Genomic DNA, 18,880 nt, shown 5'->3' on the forward strand with positions numbered 1-18,880 from the left:
GAGGATCTCAGGACGCATGCCAAGTCTTTTTAGTTTCCTGAGGGAGAATAGGCTTTGTCGTGCCCTCTTCACGACTGTCTTGATGTGTTTGGACCATTCTAGTTTGTTGTTGATGTGGACAACAAGGAACATGAAGCTCTCAACCTGCTCCACTACAGCCCCGTCGATGAGAATGGGGGCGTGCTCGGTTCTCCTTTTCCTGTAGTCCACAATCATCTCCTTAGTCTTGGTTACTTTGAGGGATAGGTTGTTATTCTGGCACCGCCCGGCCAGGTCTCTGACCTCCTCCCTATTGGCTGTCTCGTTGTTGTCGGTGATCAGGCCTACCACTGTTGTGTTGTCTGCAAACTTAATGATGGTGTTGCAGTCGTGCCTGGCCATGCAATCGTGGGTGAACAGGAGGGAACTGAGCACGCACCCCTGGGGAGCTCCAGTGTTGAGGATCAACGTGGCAGATGTGTTGCTACCTACCCTCGCCACCTGGGGGTGGCCCATCAGTAAGTACAGGATCCAGTTGCAGAGGGAGGTGTTTAGTCCCAAGATCATTGGCTTAGTGATGAGCTTTGAGGGTACTATGGTGTTGAATGCTGAGCTGTAGTCAATGATTAGCATTCTCACATACAGTGGGGAGAACAAGTATTTGATTCACTGCCGATTTTGCAGGTTTTCCTACTTACAAAGCATGTAGAGGTCTGTAATTTTTATAATATGTACACTTCAACTGTGAGAGATGGAATCTAAAACAAAAATCCAGAAAATCACATTGTATGATTTTTAAGTAATTAATTTGCATTTTATTTCATGGCATAAGTATTTGATACATCAGAAAAGCAGAACTTAATATTTGGTACAGAAACCTTTGTTTGCAATTACAGAGATCATACATTTCCTGTAGTTCTTGACAAGGTTTGCACACACTGCAGCAGGGATTTTGGCCCACTCCTCCATACAGACCTTCTCCAGATCCTTCAGGTTTCGGGGCTGTCGCCGGGCAATACGGACTTTCAGCTCCCTCAAGATGTTCTATTGGGTTCAGGTCTGGAGACTGGCTAGGCCACTCCAGGACCTTGAGATGCTTCTTACAGAGCCACTCCTTAGTTGCCCTGGCTGTGTGTTTCGGGTCGTTGTCATGCTGGATGACTCAGCCACGAACCATCTTCAATGCTCTTACTGAGGGAAGGAGGTTGTTGGCCAAGATCTCGCTATACATTCCCCCATCCATTTTCCCCTCAATACGGTGCAGTCGTCCTGTCCCCTTTGCAGAAAAGCATCCCCAAAGAATTATGTTTCCACCTCCATGCTTCACGGTTGGGATGGTGTTCTTGGGGTTGTACTCCAAACACGGCGAGTGGAGTTTAGACCAAAAAGCTCTATTTTTGTCTCATCAGACCACATGACCTCCTCCCATTCCTCCTCTGGATCATCCAGATGGTCATTGGCAAACTTCAGACGGGCCTGGACATGCGCTGGCTTGAGCAGGGGGACCTTGCGTGCGCTGCAGGATTTTAATCCATGACGGTGTAGTGTGTTACTAAAGGTTTTCTTTGAGACTGTGGTCCCAGCTCTCTTCAGTTCATTGACCAGGTCCTGCCGTGTAGTTCTGGGCTGGTCCCTCACCTTCCTCATGATCATTGATGCCCCACGAGGTGAGATCTTGCATGGAGCCCCAGATCAAGGGTGATCCCCAGATCGAGGGTCATCTTGAACTTCTTCCATTTTCTAATATTTGCGCCAACAGTTGTTGCCTTCTCACCAAGCTGCTTGCCTATTGTCCTTTAGCCCATCCCAGCCTTGTGCAAGTCTACAATTTATCCCTGATGTCCTTACACAGCTCTCTGGTCTTGGCCATTGTGGAGAGGTTGGAGTCTGTTTGATTGAGTGTGTGGACAGGTGTCTTTTATACAGGTAACAAGTTCAAACAGGTGCAGTTAATGAAGGTAATGAGTGGAGAACAGGAGGGCTTCTTAATTTAAAGAAAAACTAACAGGTCTGTGAGAGCCGGAATTCTTACTGGTTGGTAGGTGATCAAATACAGTGGGGCAAAAAAGTATTTAGTCAGCCACCAATTGTGCAAGTTCTCCCACTTAAAAAGATGAGAGAGGCCTGTAATTTTCATCATAGGCACACTTCAACTATGATAGACAAAATGAGAAGAAAAAAATCCAGAAAATCACATTGTACGATTTTTAATTAATTTATTTGCAAATTATGGTGGAAAATAAGTATTTGGTCAATAACAAAAGTTTACCTCAATACTTTGTTATATACCCGTTGTTGGCAATGACAGAGGTCAAACGCAGAGCGTGATCACACAGTCGTCCAGAACAGCTGATGGTCTCATGCATGCCTCAGTGTTGCTTGCCTCGAAGCGAGCATAGAAGTGATTTAGCTCGTCTGGTAGGCTCGTATCACTGGGCAGCTCGCGGCTGTGCTTCCCTTTGTAGTCTGTAATAGTTTGCAAGCCTTGCCACATAAGACGAGCATCGGAGCCGGTGTCGTATGATTAAATCTTAGCCCCGTATTGACGCTTTGCCTGTTTGATGGTTCGTCGCAGGGCATAGCAGGATTTCTTGTAAGCTTTCGGGTTAGAGTCCCGCACCTTGAAAGCAGCAGCTCTACCCTTCAGCTCAGTGCGAATGTTGCCTGTAATCCATGGCTTCTGGTTGGGGTATGTACGTACAGTCACTGTGGGGACGACGTCCTCTATGCACTTATTGATAACTCCAGTGACTGATGTGGTGTACTAAATGTCATCGGAAGAATCCCGGAACATGTTCCAGTCTGATAGTAAAACAGTCCTGGAGTTTAGCATCTGCTTCATCTGACCCCTTTTTTGTAGACCGAGTCACTAGTACTTCCTGCTTTCATTTTTGCTTGTAAGCAGGAATCAGGAGGATAGAGTTGTGGTCAGATTTACCAAATGGAGGGAGAGCGTATTACGCATCTCTGTGTGTGGAGTACAGGTGATCTAGAATTTTTGTTCCTTTGTCTTGGTTAGAAGGCATGATGTGTAATGATTTTTTTATGGAGAACTTTTCAGGAGACGTCCTGACAACTGATACACAGATATGTTCCTGCAACGTTCCCGTACAACGTGTCTAGAACATTAATATGTTCTGAGAACATGGCAAAGGGCTTGTAAAGTAAGCATTTCACTGTAACGTCTAAACATGTTGTATGGCTGTGATCAGTGGCGATTTTAGCATGTAAATCTTGGTGGGGGGCAAACTCAACCATTTTTTTTAGATGCATGGCAGAAAAGCCACAACAAAACACTAAACCATACATGTTAGGTGTTAGGGCCTACATAAAGCTGTCTTGACAGCGGAGCTGAACTGTTAGGGCCTACATACTGTAAAGCTGTCCAGACATCGGAGCTTTCCTTTCAGCGCCATGTAGTGAATCCTTACCACCGCTACACCTGGCTATCAACAGAGCCTCATCTGGCAGTGAAACAGTTCATTCAGCCTCATTAAAAAACATTCAGCCTTTTAAAAAACCCATAGCTGGTACGGCTGACTTGTTTAAATAATGATGGTTTCTACTGATAAGAACTCGATAAGAACTGCATTCTCCTTCAATAGTAGCTGTACACACTATGAGCTGTACACACTATGTACATTTGAGCTCTACACACTACGGCATAAGGGAACGATAAGAGGAAAGACATAATTTCGATTAAGATGTTAATTAGAGAGCTAAAACAGACGTAGTCAATATGCCTATTTGTTCAGGACTTTTTAAATGGCCAGCGACAGAATTCACAACATGGCCATTCTTACAGTGTTCTCCCTGTATACCAAGTCAACCATATGATAAATAATGGGGGCATATAAGCAGACAACGAAAGCTCTTACAATATTCAATGATGACATTTCTCAAAAACAGGCTATAGGCTACATGTGCACCACCAAGTCAGAACAGTAGGCTAAGTTCTGAGGGGGAGAGGGTCCAAATTCTTAGGGTGAGACACATGGGCTACTAACAGATTACTACACAACATACACTTAGTATTACATTCCAATACGTTTTATCTATCATTTCTCTTCATATGACAAGAATTGAAAAAGATTTTCCAGTTGATTGTCGACATGATTCATGATGATATGACTGCTTGTCTAGCTAGCTAGCTTGCTTGCTAAGATTTAGAAAGTATGTCCAATCAATGCTACGGTAGATATAATGTGATTTGACGTAACTTTAACTGTGGCCACTGACCTTGAGCCTACTTGGATGGGCACTTCTAATATTAAAGCCCAAGGGGGCTTTAACTGCATAGCTCTCCCTGTAGATTCTGTGGTGACGTCATGACCTCATGAGTGACAGAACACTTAGCCAATCACGGCGCAACTAGAGAAGATTACCAATGCCTACACTCCGTGCTTTCGCTGGCTGCCCCTCCACCACAGAAAGCACTGAGCTAGGCTAAAACACCTGCATTTTGGAGCTGGCTTACTCAAGAAAGAAACCATGTTTGTATGCGGCTTTATTAACTCAAGGATTATTTTTTATATTTTTTATATTGTTTTCAAACTGATATGTAACACGAAATAATGCCAAAATAACATGCAAAACAGGCCAATTTTTATTATTATTATTATATCATTTGGTTTGTATTATTTTTTTTAGCTAAACAGGTGGGTCTCAAAAAATGAATGAAGGGTCGTCACTGCCTGTGACAAATACAATTAAATTTGATTTGTATGTGTGTCCATATGCGTCCTCAGAGTATTTGAGTTATTGCATGAGACACTATTGTGACCCTATGGAGATCATTCGACTTTTCTATCTTCTCTTCCTCTAGTCAGCCTTGACTACCACCCATGGACCACTTCAAAGCACACGGTTGTCCTGAACCTCCATATATGCATAACTGGGCCCAAAATCCACCTTTCCAGGAACAAGTCTCTCACCGTTGCCGCTTGTTATAGACCCTTCAGCCCCCAGCTGTGCCCTGGACACCATATGTGAATTGATTGTCCCCATCTATCTTCAGAGTTCGTACTGTTAGGTGACCTAACCTGGGACATGCTTAACACCCCTGACGTCCTACAATCTAAGCTAGATGCCCTCAATCTCACACAAATTATCAAGGAACCTACCAGGTACAACCCAAAATCCATAACCATGGGTACCCTCATAGATTTCATCCTGATCAACTTGCCCTCTAAATACACCTCTTCTGTCTTCAACCAGGATCTCAGCGATCACTGCTTCATTGCCTGTGTGCATAATGGGTCCATGATCAAACGACCACTCCTCATCACTGTTAAACGCTCCCTAAAACACTTCAGCCGAGCAGGCCTTTCAAATCGACCTGGCCCGGGTATCCTGAAAGGATATTGACCTCATCCCGTCAGTGGAGGATACCTGGTTGCTCTTTAAAAGTGCCTTCCTCACCATCGTAAATAAGCATGCCCCATTCAAAAAATTTAGAACTAAGAACAGATATAGTCCTTGGTCTGCCCTTAACCAGCATAAAAACATCCAGTGGCGTTCAGCATTAGCATCGAATAGCCTCTGAGATATGCAACTTTTCAGGGAAGTCAGGAACCAATATACTCAGTCAGTTAGGAAAGCTAAGACTTTCTTTTTCAAACAGATTCCGAAAAGTTTTGGGACACTGTAAAGTCCATGGAGAATAAGAGCACCTCGTCCCAGCTGCCCACTGCACTGAGGCTAGGTAACAATGTCACCACCGATAAATCTACTATAATTGATTATTTCAATAAGCATTTTTCTACGGCTGGCCATGCTTTCCACCTGGCTACCCCTACCCCGGCCAACAGCTCAGCACCCCCTGCAGCAACTTGCCCAAACCCCCCACCCGCTTCTCCTTCACCCAAATCCAGACAGCTGATGTTCTGAAAGAGCTGCAAAATCTGGATCCCTACAAATCAGCTGGGCTAGACAAGCTGGACCCTCTCTTTCTAAAATGATTTGCTGAAATTGTTGCAACCCCTACTACTAGCCTGTTCAACCTCTCTTTCGTATCAGCTGAGATCCCCAAAGATTGGAAATCTCCCGCAGTCATCCCCATCTTCAAAGGGGGAGACACTCTAGACCCAAACTGTTATTGACCTATATCCATCCTGCCCTGCCTTTCTAAAATCTTCGAAAGCCAAGTTAACAAACAGATCACCGACCATTTTGAATCCCACCGTACCTTCTCCACTATGCAATCTGGTTTCTGAGCTGGTCATGGGTGCACCTCAGCCATGCTCAAGGTCCTAAATGATATCATAACCACCATCGATAAAAGACAGTACTGCGCAGCCGTCTTCATCGACCTGGCCAAGGCTTTCGACTCTGTCAATCACCGCATTTTTATCGGCAGACTCAATGGCCTTGATGAACCAGGCGAGGCAGACATTTGAGAAGCCAACTACTTCTCAGATAGAGTTCAGTGTGTCAAATCGGAGGGCCTGTTTTCCGGACCTCTGGCAGTCTCTATGGGGGTGCCACAGGGTTTAATTTTCGGGCCAACTCTTTTCTCTGTATATATCAATGATGTCGCTCTTGCTGCTGGTGATTCTCTGATCCACCTCTACGCAGACGACACCATTCTGTATGCATCTGGCCCTTCTTGGACACTGTGTTAAAACCTCCAAACAAGCTTCAATGCCATACAACACTCCTTCCGTGGCCTACAACTGCTTTTAAATGCTAGTAAAAACTAAATGCATGCTCTTCAACCAATTGCTGCCCGCACCCGCCCACCCAACTAGCATCACTATTCTGGACGGTTATGACTTAGAATATGTGGACAATTACAAATACCTAGGTGTCTGGTTAGACTGTAAACTCTCCTTCCAGACTCACATTAAGCATCTCCAATCCAAAATGAAATCTAGAATTGGCTTCCTATTTTGCAACAAAGCATCCTTCACTTATGCTGCCAAACTTACCCTCGTAAAACTGACTATCCTACCGATCCTTGACTTCGGCGATGTCATTTACAAAATAGCCTCCAACACTCTACTCAGAAAACTGGATGTAGTCTATCACAGTGCCATCTGTTTCGTCACCAAAGCCCCATATACTACCCACCACTGCGACCTGTATGCTCTCATTGGCTGGCACTCACTACATATTCGTTGCCAAACCCACTGGCTCCAGGTCATCTATAAGTCTTTGCTAGGTAAAGCCCCATCTTATCTCAGCTCACTGGTCACCATAGCAGCACCCACCCGTAGCACACGCTCCAGCAGGTATATTTTACTGGTCATCCCCAAAGCCAACACTTCATTTGGCCATCTTTCCTTACAGTTCTCTGCTGCCAATGACTGGAACGAATTGCAAAAATCACAGAAGCTGAAGTCTTATATCTACCTCTCTAACTTTAAGCATCAGCTGTCAGAGCAGCTTACTGATCACTGTACCTGTACACAGCCAATCTGTAAATGGCACACCCTACTACCTCATACCCATATTGTTATGTATCCTCTGGCTCTTTTGCACCCTGGTGTCTCTACTTGCACATCATCATCTGCACATCTATCACTCCTGTGTTAATGTTAAATTGGAATTATTTCGCCTCTATGGCCTATTTATTGCCTTACCTCCCTACTCTTCTACATTTGCACACACTGTACATAGATGATTCTATTGTGTTATTGACTAAGTTTGTTTATGTGTAACTCTGTGTTGTTTTTGTCACACTACTTTGCTTTATCTTGACCAGGTCGCAGTTGTAAATGAGAACTTGTTCTCAACTGGCCTACCTTGTTAAATAAATCTGGGGGGAAAAAAATACATTCTCCAGCAGGTGCCATTTTTTCTGCTCACCAAGCGAAAAGTTTTTGTATGGAGGTCAATGGGAGTGTCGAATTTGGTTAACAACAAATATAATGGCTTATTTGCTACGTGTAGCTTATTTGATCGAATATACGTTTCGTAATGATTAGGCTGTTACATGTGTTCTGATATTAGTAGGACACGTGACATGCCGGCAACCTTTATTAAAAACACTATAGCGGAATTGTGCCTGGTCGTCTATAGTTACCACAGCCACAAAGTGGCTGCTCATTTCTACAATTTATTTTCTTAATATGTTATTTTAAATCTAACCTTAACCACACTGCTAACTTTATGCCTACCCCTAACCTTAAATTGAGTCCAAAAAGCTCATTTGAATTTTCATGCATTTTTATAGGCAATTTAGAATTTGTGGCTGCGGTAACTAGTGAAAACTGTTGTTCCTGTTTACCCACGTATCTGCCCGCATTGGCTAGAATGGTCCCGTCTGATGTTGCCTGCCATTTGTTAAGACATTTATTCTCATTTTTAGAGCCGTTATTAATGGGTAATCTGTGTTGACAATCCTCGGCCACTTATCCGTTTCCGGGTCACGAGTGAGGTTGATTGCAGTGAGTGCTCGCTCGTGTTGTGACTTTCAGCGCCAGCAACTTCGTGTTTGAAATGGCCCTGTTCTGCAGAACCGCAGCACTGCTATTGAAGCCAGGAGCTCTCTCCTCCACTCTCTCTATCGCTCGTCAGTACAGTGCAGGTAAGACGTTACTGTTAATTTCATTTTTAGAAAAGCTTTTTTTGTCATGGATGTCATGGACAATGTCATGGAGCTAGTTAATGGTACGTCATTACATGTGCGACGCTTGATGTTTTGCGGATGGATCCTAGAGACGTCCCTGGTTGAGGTTAAAGGGATATTTCACGATATACTTCCCCGAGTCATATGAACTCGTGGATACGTGGTTTATGCCTCTGCGTGCAATTTGAAGGATGTTGCTATTTAGTGCAAGCACTATTGCTAAATAGCGTTAGCCCAATGACTACGCAAATGGTAGTTAGCATTGTCTTGCAAAACGACCTCTAACTTCATACTGCACACAGAGACATACAAATGGCATCCACGGGTTCTTCTGCTTTCGGGGAAGTAGATAAAGGGAATCCTTGCCAAAATCCCGATGTATACCTTTTTGAGTTTACGGTTTAGGGTAGGGACATCCCTTTGCATATTGGCAGAGGAAGAGGCGCCCTAAAATCTGTCAGCGTGAGATAAATCCTCTTTTATATATAGGTGTCTACGAGAGAGTGTCGAATTAGGTGATGTTCATCTGATCGAATAGAAGTTTCGTAATGTACTGATATAAGTGGATGCACTTGGCTTTCCTGTCTCAGATCTGACTGCCTACCAAATCTGACTGACAGTCTTGCCGATAGATGCACACGGCGAGGAGTGGCTTAATGTAACCACACCCCCAAGTAGGGTACTCCAGTTATTCCCATGTAATTAGCCTAATTGTGGCGTCGTCCTAAACAAACTACTGATACATTTTGTCGTTTCATTAAACGTTTTCGGCAGCCTCACGTGTCGCTATAAGCATACTTCGCTGTCACAACAACAAATTATTTGCATGATACTTATTCTGCCACTAATTTGTTACACGACCAGCTAACACTGTCTGTAAAGCTGCCGCATTATATTTCCGTCACTGTTTGTTTACCCCCAGTTTTAGTTCATCTCGATCTATTCGGTAGTCTTGGTTATGGATATGTCGTAACTACTTCCGGTCTTTGCCTGCCCTTGAACTGTCTAGGTATTTAGAAAAGTTGATTCTTGTTAGCTTGCCTATTTGTCCTTTCAATTTGCCAGATGCCAGCTGGGGAGACTACCCTACCAAATGGCCCAAAGTTGCCTATGGCAATATATGCACCTGCTTGGTGGAATCTCCAGGTTTACATAAGTATCCAAATGCAATAGAATATTATAGCTGCTGTTTGGAGGTATACAGGTCACTCATCTGTACTACAAGCTAACTAGCTAGCATTATTCAATACACATAGCTAGTTAATTACAAACAAGGGTTAGCGACTTAAGCCTGATGTACACTACACAATTTTGGCATTGATTTAGCTGTCCCAGACAAGTTTTTTGAGATCAGAGACAAAATTAGTGACAGCGCCCCAGCCGTCACTAATGTGAGCCGTTTAGAGACTCAATCTGAGGGCTACCCATCCGGTCCCAGATGTCCTGATAATTTCAGACATACTTGATTTTATCGGCACAAAATCTGCAATACTCTTGTAGTATGAGATGGGCAACAGCAAGTTTTGAAAACAGTGATATTCAATAGACAATGACAGCTCGCCAGAAAAGAAGCCAGTGAGATGAGGTTGTTTCGCGTCACACAGAATCTATACTCTCGAGCAGGAGTGATGACTACTAGTAGTACGCGTTTGTACTTGCCTTTGAACCAAAGCCAAATTGTCATCGTTACAGCTCTGAAGTTCACAAACAATGTTATTCAATTCAAAATGTTGGCTAGATATTTCAACTCTGTATGGCGAGCGTGAATGTCTGACTGAAAACCTTTTGAGGCTCCTTTGAGCCACAGCTCATTCTAGCCACATTACCCTAAACACATCATTGTTTTCGCAGGACAGCATGATTGTATCGAGAATCCTCATGACCAAGTGAATAATCTTGTAGTGCGACACCCCTTCTGTGCCAGATCACTTTGTCCCCCCCACACCAAACGCGATCACGACACGCAGGTTAAAATATTGTAATGAAACAGCAGGGAGCAGGTCTCGAACCCTTGACCTTCAAGCCCGAGGTCTTGGCGCGCTATCGACTGTGCCACAAAAGCAGAGTCGATTTCCGCGCTTATAAACCCAGGGTCGTTACACTATCAAAACAAACTCTGAACCAATTACATTCATTTGGGGACAAGTCGAAAAGCATTAAACATTTATGGCAATTTAGCTAGCTAGCTTGCACTTGCTAGCTAATTTGTCCTATTTAGCTAGCTTGCTGTTGCTAGCTAATTTGTCCTGGGATATAACGTAAACTCACCCCATTCCGTACAAATGTGCATAACCGCGACATTCAAACGAGGCTACAAAGAAAACTAATGGGACTGTATTGACTTCAAAATCGGGGGTGTGAACTAGGTTTCTATTCAAGCGTTGATCGACATGGTAATGGCTCTATAGTATTGGAGAAAAGTTGAAAAAACAGACACTCCGTTACATCGGGACGTGTCATGTCGTAACGTACAGCACGCATAAAGCAACTATTTCTGTCTTACAATATCTCTCCACCAGGTGTAGGACTTCTCTCATCCTTTAAAAACAAGAAATTGACAGTGACAGGGGTAAGGGGGGGATACCTAGTCCTTTTTTGCGTCATCATTGCATGGACTGGGTAATATTAGTGTTGGATCACCAGCCCCAGTTGGTGCCTGTAGAGTTATCCATGGTGCTGACTCACCTTGGAGCCTCTAGCCCTCTGGAGCTGGCCATGGTCCTGCTCCTTTCTTTGTAGAAAATACAAGTAATATGATTACTACTGTTGCACATGTATATGGTAAATGTCAAGTTTAGGTTTTCAATATATTTTCAATAGTTTCTACATATTGGTTATTGATTTGGGCTATTTATCAAAATGTCTATTAATAGCAACCTGTGTTGGTCAGTCCACGCACTCTCAAGAATATCAGTCCACATCCTTGTTATTAGGTTTGTTCTAACCTGGCTTGCTGAGCCATCCCACCTGCATTAGTTGGAGCGAAAACCTATGCTGCATTACAGGCCGACTACATTGCAGTAGCCTGCCGGTTCTGCCAATGGCTGCATAGTTGTTTAACATATCAGCTTATCACATCATATGACAGGAATCATAACCTATTCAACCTGGTGCCCAACTGCACCATCAATGACATGCCATGCAACAATTGCTCGTTGCTGCACACAGCAAGGCTGCAATGTAGTCAGCCTGGAACACCACCTTGGTCACGTTGAATGAATAATCCTCTTATTTTATTGTGTGTGTCTGTGTGTGTTTAGGTGGTCAGTATGAGTACATCCTGGTGGAGAAGCGTGGAGAGAATCAGGATGTGGGCTACATCCAGTTGAACCGCCCCAAGGCTCTGAACGCTCTGTGTGACGGGCTAATGCTGGAGTTGGGAAAAGCGCTGGATGCATTCGAGGCTGATGGAACAGTGGGCGCCATCGTCCTTACTGGCAGCGACAGGGCCTTCGCAGGTGAGGGATGTGTGTGTGTGAACGAGAGAGAGAGCGATAAGTGTGTGCACACGCATCTTGTGTCTTACACCTGAAAACTGTGTGTGTCTCAGCTGGGGCTGACATTAAGGAGATGCAGAATCGTACCTTCCAGGAGTGTTATGCCGGGAACTTCCTAGCTCACTGGAACAGAGTCTCTACCACTAGGAAACCAGTCATCGCTGCTGTCAACGGGTTCGCTGTGAGTACACACACCTCAGTCAACAGGTAGTCTGTTATAACAGTATACACTAGAGGTCTTCACGGGTCCAGACATTTGGAATGGACCGGTGGCTTTGCCACCCGGACCCGATATGCATAAATACATTAATTTGAAGTGGAGTCCCGTTCAGAATGGACTACATTTACATTACATTTAAGTCATTTAGCAGACGCTCTTATCCAGAGCGACTTACAAATTGGTGCGTTCACCTTAAGACATCCAGTGGAACAGCCACTTTACAATAGTGCATCTAAATCTTTTAAGGGGGGTGAGAAGGATTACTTTATCCTATCCTAGGTATTCCTGAAAGAGGTGGGGTTTCAGGTGTCTCCGGAAGGTGGTGATTGACTCCGCTGTCCTGGCGTCGTGAGGGAGTTTGTTCCACCATTGGGGGGCCAGAGCAGCGAACAGTTTTGACTGGGCTGCGCGGGAACTGTACTTCCTCAGTGGTAGGGAGGCGAGCAGGCCAGAGGTGGATGAACGCAGTGCCCTTGTTTGGGTGTAGGGCCTGATCAGAGCCTGGAGGTACTGAGGTGCCGTTCCCCTCACAGCTCCGTAGGCAAGCACCATGGTCTTGTAGCGGATGCGAGCTTCAACTGGAAGCCAGTGGAGAGAGCGGAGGAGCGGGGTGACGTGAGAGAACTTGGGAAGGTTGAACACCAGACGGGCTGCGGCGTTCTGGATGAGTTGTAGGGGTTTAATGGCACAGGCAGGGAGCCCAGCCAACAGCGAGTTGCAGTAATCCAGACGGGAGATGACAAGTGCCTGGATTAGGACCTGCGCTGCTTCCTGTGTGAGGCAGGGTCGTACTCTGCGGATGTTGTAGAGCATGAACCTACAAGAACGGGCCACCGCCTTGATGTTAGTTGAGAACGACAGGGTGTTGTCCAGGATCACGCCAAGGTTCTTAGCGCTCTGGGAGGAGGACACAATGGAGTTGTCAACCGTGATGGCGAGATCATGGAGCGGGCAGTCCTTCCCCGGGAGGAAGAGCAGCTCCGTCTTGCCGAGGTTCAGCTTGAGGTGGTGATCCGTCATCCACACTGATATGTCTGCCAGACATGCAGAGATGCGATTCGCCACCTGGTCATCAGAAGGGGGAAAGGAAGATTAATTGTGTGTCGTCTGCATAGCAATGATAGGAGAGACCATGTGAGGTTATGACAGAGCCAAGTGACTTGGTGTATAGCGAGAATAGGAGAGGGCCTAGAACAGAGCCCTGGGGACGCCAGTGGTGAGAGCGCGTGGTGAGGAGACAGATTCTCGCCACGCCACCTGGTAGGAGCGACCTGTCAGGTAGGACGCAATCCAAGCGTGGGCCGCGCCGGAGATGCCCAACTCGGAGAGGGTGGAGAGGAGGATCTGATGGTTCACAGTATCGAAGGCAGCCGATAGGTCTAGAAGGATGAGAGCAGAGGAGAGAGAGTTAGCTTTAGCAGTGCGGAGGGCCTCCGTGATACAGAGAAGAGCAGTCTCAGTTGAATGACTAGTCTTGAAACCTGACTGATTTGGATCAAGAAGGTCATTCTGAGAGAGATAGCGGGAGAGCTGGCCAAGGACGGCACGTTCAAGAGTTTTGGAGAGAAAAGAAAAAAGGGATACTGGTCTGTAGTTGTTGACATCGGAGGGATCGAGTGTAGGTTTTTTCAGAAGGGGTGCAACTCTCGCTCTCTTGAAGACAGAAGGGACGTAGCCAGCGGTCAGGGATGAGTTGATGAGCGAGGTGAGGTAAGGGAGAAGCTCTCCGGAAATGGTCTGGAGAAGAGAGGAGGGAATAGGGTCAAGCGGGCAGGTTGTTGGGCGGCCGGCCGTCACAAGACGCAAGATTTCATCTGGAGAGAGAGGGGAGAAAGAGGTCAGAGCACAGGGTAGGGCAGTGTGAGCAGAACCAGCGGTGTCGTTTGACTTAGCAAACGAGGATTGGATGTCGTCGACCTTCTTTTCAAAATGGTTGACGAAGTCATCACTAGAGGGCATTCATACCCATTTCAAAAAGTCCAGTGGAAAAACGGACCCAAACAGGCCTGTGGCCGTTCGGATCCAAGAGACAAGTTCAGATCCGAGAGATGAAAGTGAGAAAGAAACCGCTGACCTGGCACCATCGATAAACGAGCGATATTGACCAAATTAGCCACGTAAGGCCTACGTGTCCTTAAAAACAGCCTATAAAAAACATTTGATGTGTTGCATATTCAAAACATTATAGCCTATTGTTTTATTGGTTTTTACATTCCTAAACAGTGATTGTCCACTTCCAGGTTCAGCTGTCAGAGATTTGAGAGCAGAATGAATCAGGGCATTGCATGCGTCCACTGTATGATATTAATTGGCCTATTTAAACATTTAAAAAAATGAATATAAAGGAAGAGAAGCGAAAGAGGGATTCCGGCGGCATGTTCCCCAATACTGTCATGCATTTCTTTATCCTTGCCAGATAGGCTACTACTGCTGTTTAGATATACTGTAGGCTTACAGGAGGCTAATTCGTACATTTTCGATCAGAAAATTTCTTTAGAAAGATAAACAAACATGTTGTTAGATTATAGAAGTACTGGTAGGCCTAAAACATTCTTCCTCACCTCAAGTTCAACTGTCAGGGGTCCGAGGGAGACGGACTCCCTTCTCCACACCACACCAAACCTTCATAAAAGTTTCTAAACTAACCTAGCGGTTAGATCATTGGGCTAGTAACCGAATGGTCACTAATTCGAATGCCGGAGTCGACAAGGTGAAAAATCTGTCTGTGCTCTTACTGCTATGGCTGACCCTGTAAAACTAGACATTTCTCTGCACCTATTCGATGTATGTGACGAAGCATATTCTTCTAATATCAAAAGTAAGTAAAGCCATTGTTTAAGGAAAATATTGAATGCCCATTTATTATATTGTGGCAAACACATTACAGTTGGAACTTAAAGGGGAATTTCACCCTGGGGGAATCTGGGCTTGTTTTCGTCATGTCCAAGGCATTTCTAAGACTGTAAGATGTTGCGCACATAATTGCCCAGGAGGAAGGCAGGTCTGGGCTTCATGCGCTGAATGATACACCCTATGACTGCTTCCAGTGTATTGATGGGGTGAGATCTAAATATGCATTTAGTCCTGCTTTGTGGCATTTCCCGAAGGCTTCATGTTATACTGATCACACTATATGTTTTTGTGCATGTAGATATGGTTCTCCTTGTTTGATAGAGCCATTGGACGTCTTTCAGCAATGTTCTTATTGGTGGATTCATTGTTAAATAAATAAAAATTCCAGCGCAATGCCAAGCATCGGCTGGAGTGGTGTTAAGCTCGCCGCCATTGGACTGGAGCTGTGGAAACACGTTCTCTGGAGTGATGAATCACGTTTCACCAACTGGCAGTCCGACGGGCGAAGCTGGGTTTGGCGGATGCTGGGAGAATGCTCCCTGTCCCAATGCATAGTGCCAGCTGTCAAGTTTGGTGGAGGAGGAATAATGGTCTGGGGCTGTTTTTCATAGGTCAAGCTAGGCCCCTTAGATCCAGCGAAGGGAAATCTTAACACTACGACATACAATGACATTATATAACATATTTAACTTCTTTATAATTTTCCCCTAACCCTACCACCCCTCCCCTAATTGGAGTAAACTAATGGACAACAAACAATACTTCCATTTCCAGGTTTCACATACTACATACATTTCACGGACAGTATATTTTACATTTATCTTTTTTTTGTTTTTAGTACCAGCCTTCAGCTACCCTGTCCTTGCTTTTACTGTCAGTACCACAATAGTCTCAGAAATCTCAGACCTAGGGCAACACCACTGTCGGAATTTCTTGGCCACTTCTAATGGGGATATTTTATGGGGGGGGGTGGTTGCTCTTCAGACAGAGAACTCCGAAACAATCACAATTTTGAGTAGGAGGGGGTTAAAAATAATCCCCTCGGAAATATGACGGAGGTAGACACAAGCGTAAGCTTGAAACGCAAACGTCAATGGTGCAAACAAACTACTTACTTTGCAAAATACACTAATTGAAAATATCCCCTGCGAGCTCCATCTAGCTATAGTAACTACCGGAAATATTTACAGCAGGACTTCATTGGACAGAGCTCTGGATGGGTTTTCGGCGCACGTCCCAACTCCGCCCTTTCCTCTTTGCCAAACTTACTTTATACAGGCAGACATGTATGCTGAAACATTGGCACATTGTGGAGGTAGTCTGTATAGCGAGACCACAAGGAAAAGTTTGGTTTTGTGTGTGTGCGTGCGTGTGTGTTAACGGTGTGTGGGTTAACATTATTTCTGTGTGTGCCTCTCTCTCGCTCTATGTATTTTTCTCTAGTTGGGGGGAGGCTGTGAGCTTGCTATGATGTGTGACATCATCTTTGCTGGAGAGAAGGCTCAGTTTGGACAGCCTGAGATCCTTTTGGGAACAATCCCAGGTACCACTAATCCCTGATCTATGTGGATTGAAAATAGTTCAGTCTCTCTGTTGGTCTGTAGACTAACTGTACTCTGTGCGTAGGTGCTGGTGGTACTCAGAGACTGACAAGGGCAGTGGGGAAATCTCTCGCCATGGAGATGGTACTGACTGGAGACAGGATCACAGCACAGGAGGCTAAGCAGTCAGGTATCACACACACAAACCTCACATTATACATGCAAAGGAAGGTAAACAGTCAGGTAACTCGCAGACACACACACACAGGAGGCTAAACAGTCAGATAACACACACAAACCTCACATTATACACACAATTACCATGCTCTCTTAGGTCTGGTGAGTAAGATCTGTCCAGTAGACCAATTGGTGTCAGAAGCTATTAAATGTGGGGAGAAGATCGCTGCCAACTCCAAGATCGTGTCTGCCATGGCTAAAGAGGCCGTCAACGCAGGTTAGAGAGCTGATCTGATTTTTACATATTTAATAAACCCTTCTCTGACCCTACAATGATGTGAGATGTTTAGATATTTCATGTTTTGTGAACTTGATTTAATTCATACATTTACATGTTTGTTCTTTAAAAAAAAAAAATGTATCTCCTTCCCTAGTCTTTTATTGCTTCAGTTGTATTGATTAATGCAAGATCTAACATGTGTGTTGGTGTGTAGCCTACGAGCTGACGCTGGCTGAAGGGAATCGTCTGGAAAAGAGATTATTTCACTCTACCTTTGCCACGGTCAGTCAGTCTACTGATGTTCTCTTATTCAGATCAACTGTTTTCTTAGGAAGCTCCTTTTGGCATACATGCCACGATTTCTCAGGTGTGTTCTGTGTGTACTCACTGACATTGTGTTTCCTACAACAGGAGGATCGTAAGGAGGGCATGACCGCATTTGTGGAAAAGAGAAAGGCCAATTTCAAGGACCAGTAAGAGGAGCAAACACAAAACCCAACAGACCAGGATGTGAATCTCCGATCCAAGGGTTCCTGAAGGCGGTGTCCTGACTTGATATCTTGACTCTGATGTTGGCTTAGATGAGATTTAAGTAATCTAAACTGGAGATTATTGTGAAAATCAGACTTTTACATGTAGACCTTAAATTAGGAATTAGCCCTGAATGACACCCAGACAGACAATTTAACAGATGCTCTTATCCAGAGCGGTTTACTTGCCTTATCACGGTTTTATACCCTGTATGCAAACTGTGTTGTATGCTGTATGTGTGCAGTACAGTATAGTGTGTTTGTATGAAAGATGTTTTAGGTCATCGTCCATCATGGAAAAACAAATATCTTGTTGGGTGTAAATGGCAGAGGCCAAGCGATATCAGTCACAACCGCTAACACACACTTAACACAGCCTTTTCACTGTCCAACAGAATCTCACATTTTCTAGAAAATTAATTTGTTCTGTGTACATTGTGCAAATAAAGCCACAGCAAGGTATGTATCTGTCTATTTGAGTTATTTAATCGGTCACATTGTAGGCATTAAAGAAAAATAAAGTGAAAGATTCCTGTGTAAGATGCATTTTCAGTGGAGATCCATTTAGCATGCTTTTTAGTCCAGCGGTAGGTTTAATCTAGGTCCAGGAAACCAGCTCACAATGATCAGGTTTAATGTAACAATACCTTAATCTGTGTTTGGTGATAGACAGCTGTTTAGTTTGATGAAATGTCTATTGGGAAATGACCACTAAAGTTAATAGATGGACGCGATGATATGATCTGTTTTTTCGTTTCGTTGAGCTGTTTCTTTCTCGTGCAGTAACCTGAGGCAGCACAGCCTATGCCCATCATATAAAATCATTAACATGTACTATTGATTCTTACACAATAATTCAACACTAGATGGTGTTATTACACTATTCATCTGGGCAGTATTGATGCTTCACATATTGTTTTATGTTGGCTCCTGTTGATTGCAATACAAGGGGGGTAATATCCCATGTTCTCATCTAATTTAAACAGCTACAGTTAAGTCTGAGGTGGAACTGGCATAGCTTGTAGGCCCCGTAGCGTGTCCCTCCCTCAGACATTTTAAGAGAACATTGTCTAGCCAAGGACACGACACCATTGTGTCTTAAACAAAGGATTTGATGGACCTACGAATTCTACCATGTATTCTGATCCCATCGCATTAAGTTGATTGGTCAACGTGAAAGGCAATAGGGAAGCATATGTTTTAAACCTAGTGCTTATTTGACTCATTATGT

At 44.5% G+C, this 18,880-nt stretch overlaps 1 protein-coding gene across 1 annotated transcript; it reads left to right on the plus strand.

The window, feature by feature from the left end:
• The first annotated feature begins 8,331 nt into the window (after positions 1 to 8,331).
• Positions 8,332 to 18,111, plus strand: echs1 (enoyl CoA hydratase, short chain, 1, mitochondrial). The gene is made up of 8 exons (XM_029669976.2): positions 8,332 to 8,509; positions 11,812 to 12,009; positions 12,102 to 12,229; positions 16,565 to 16,664; positions 16,748 to 16,852; positions 16,997 to 17,116; positions 17,334 to 17,401; positions 17,531 to 18,111. Exons 1-8 carry the CDS (start codon positions 8,422 to 8,424, stop codon positions 17,594 to 17,596), a joined length of 873 nt encoding a protein of 290 aa, XP_029525836.1. The 5' UTR covers positions 8,332 to 8,421; the 3' UTR covers positions 17,597 to 18,111.
• The last annotated feature ends 769 nt before the right edge of the window (positions 18,112 to 18,880 follow it).

The sequence above is a fragment of the Oncorhynchus nerka genome, linkage group LG10 (assembly GCF_034236695.1).
Source record: "Oncorhynchus nerka isolate Pitt River linkage group LG10, Oner_Uvic_2.0, whole genome shotgun sequence".
Lineage (NCBI taxonomy): Eukaryota > Metazoa > Chordata > Actinopteri > Salmoniformes > Salmonidae > Oncorhynchus > Oncorhynchus nerka.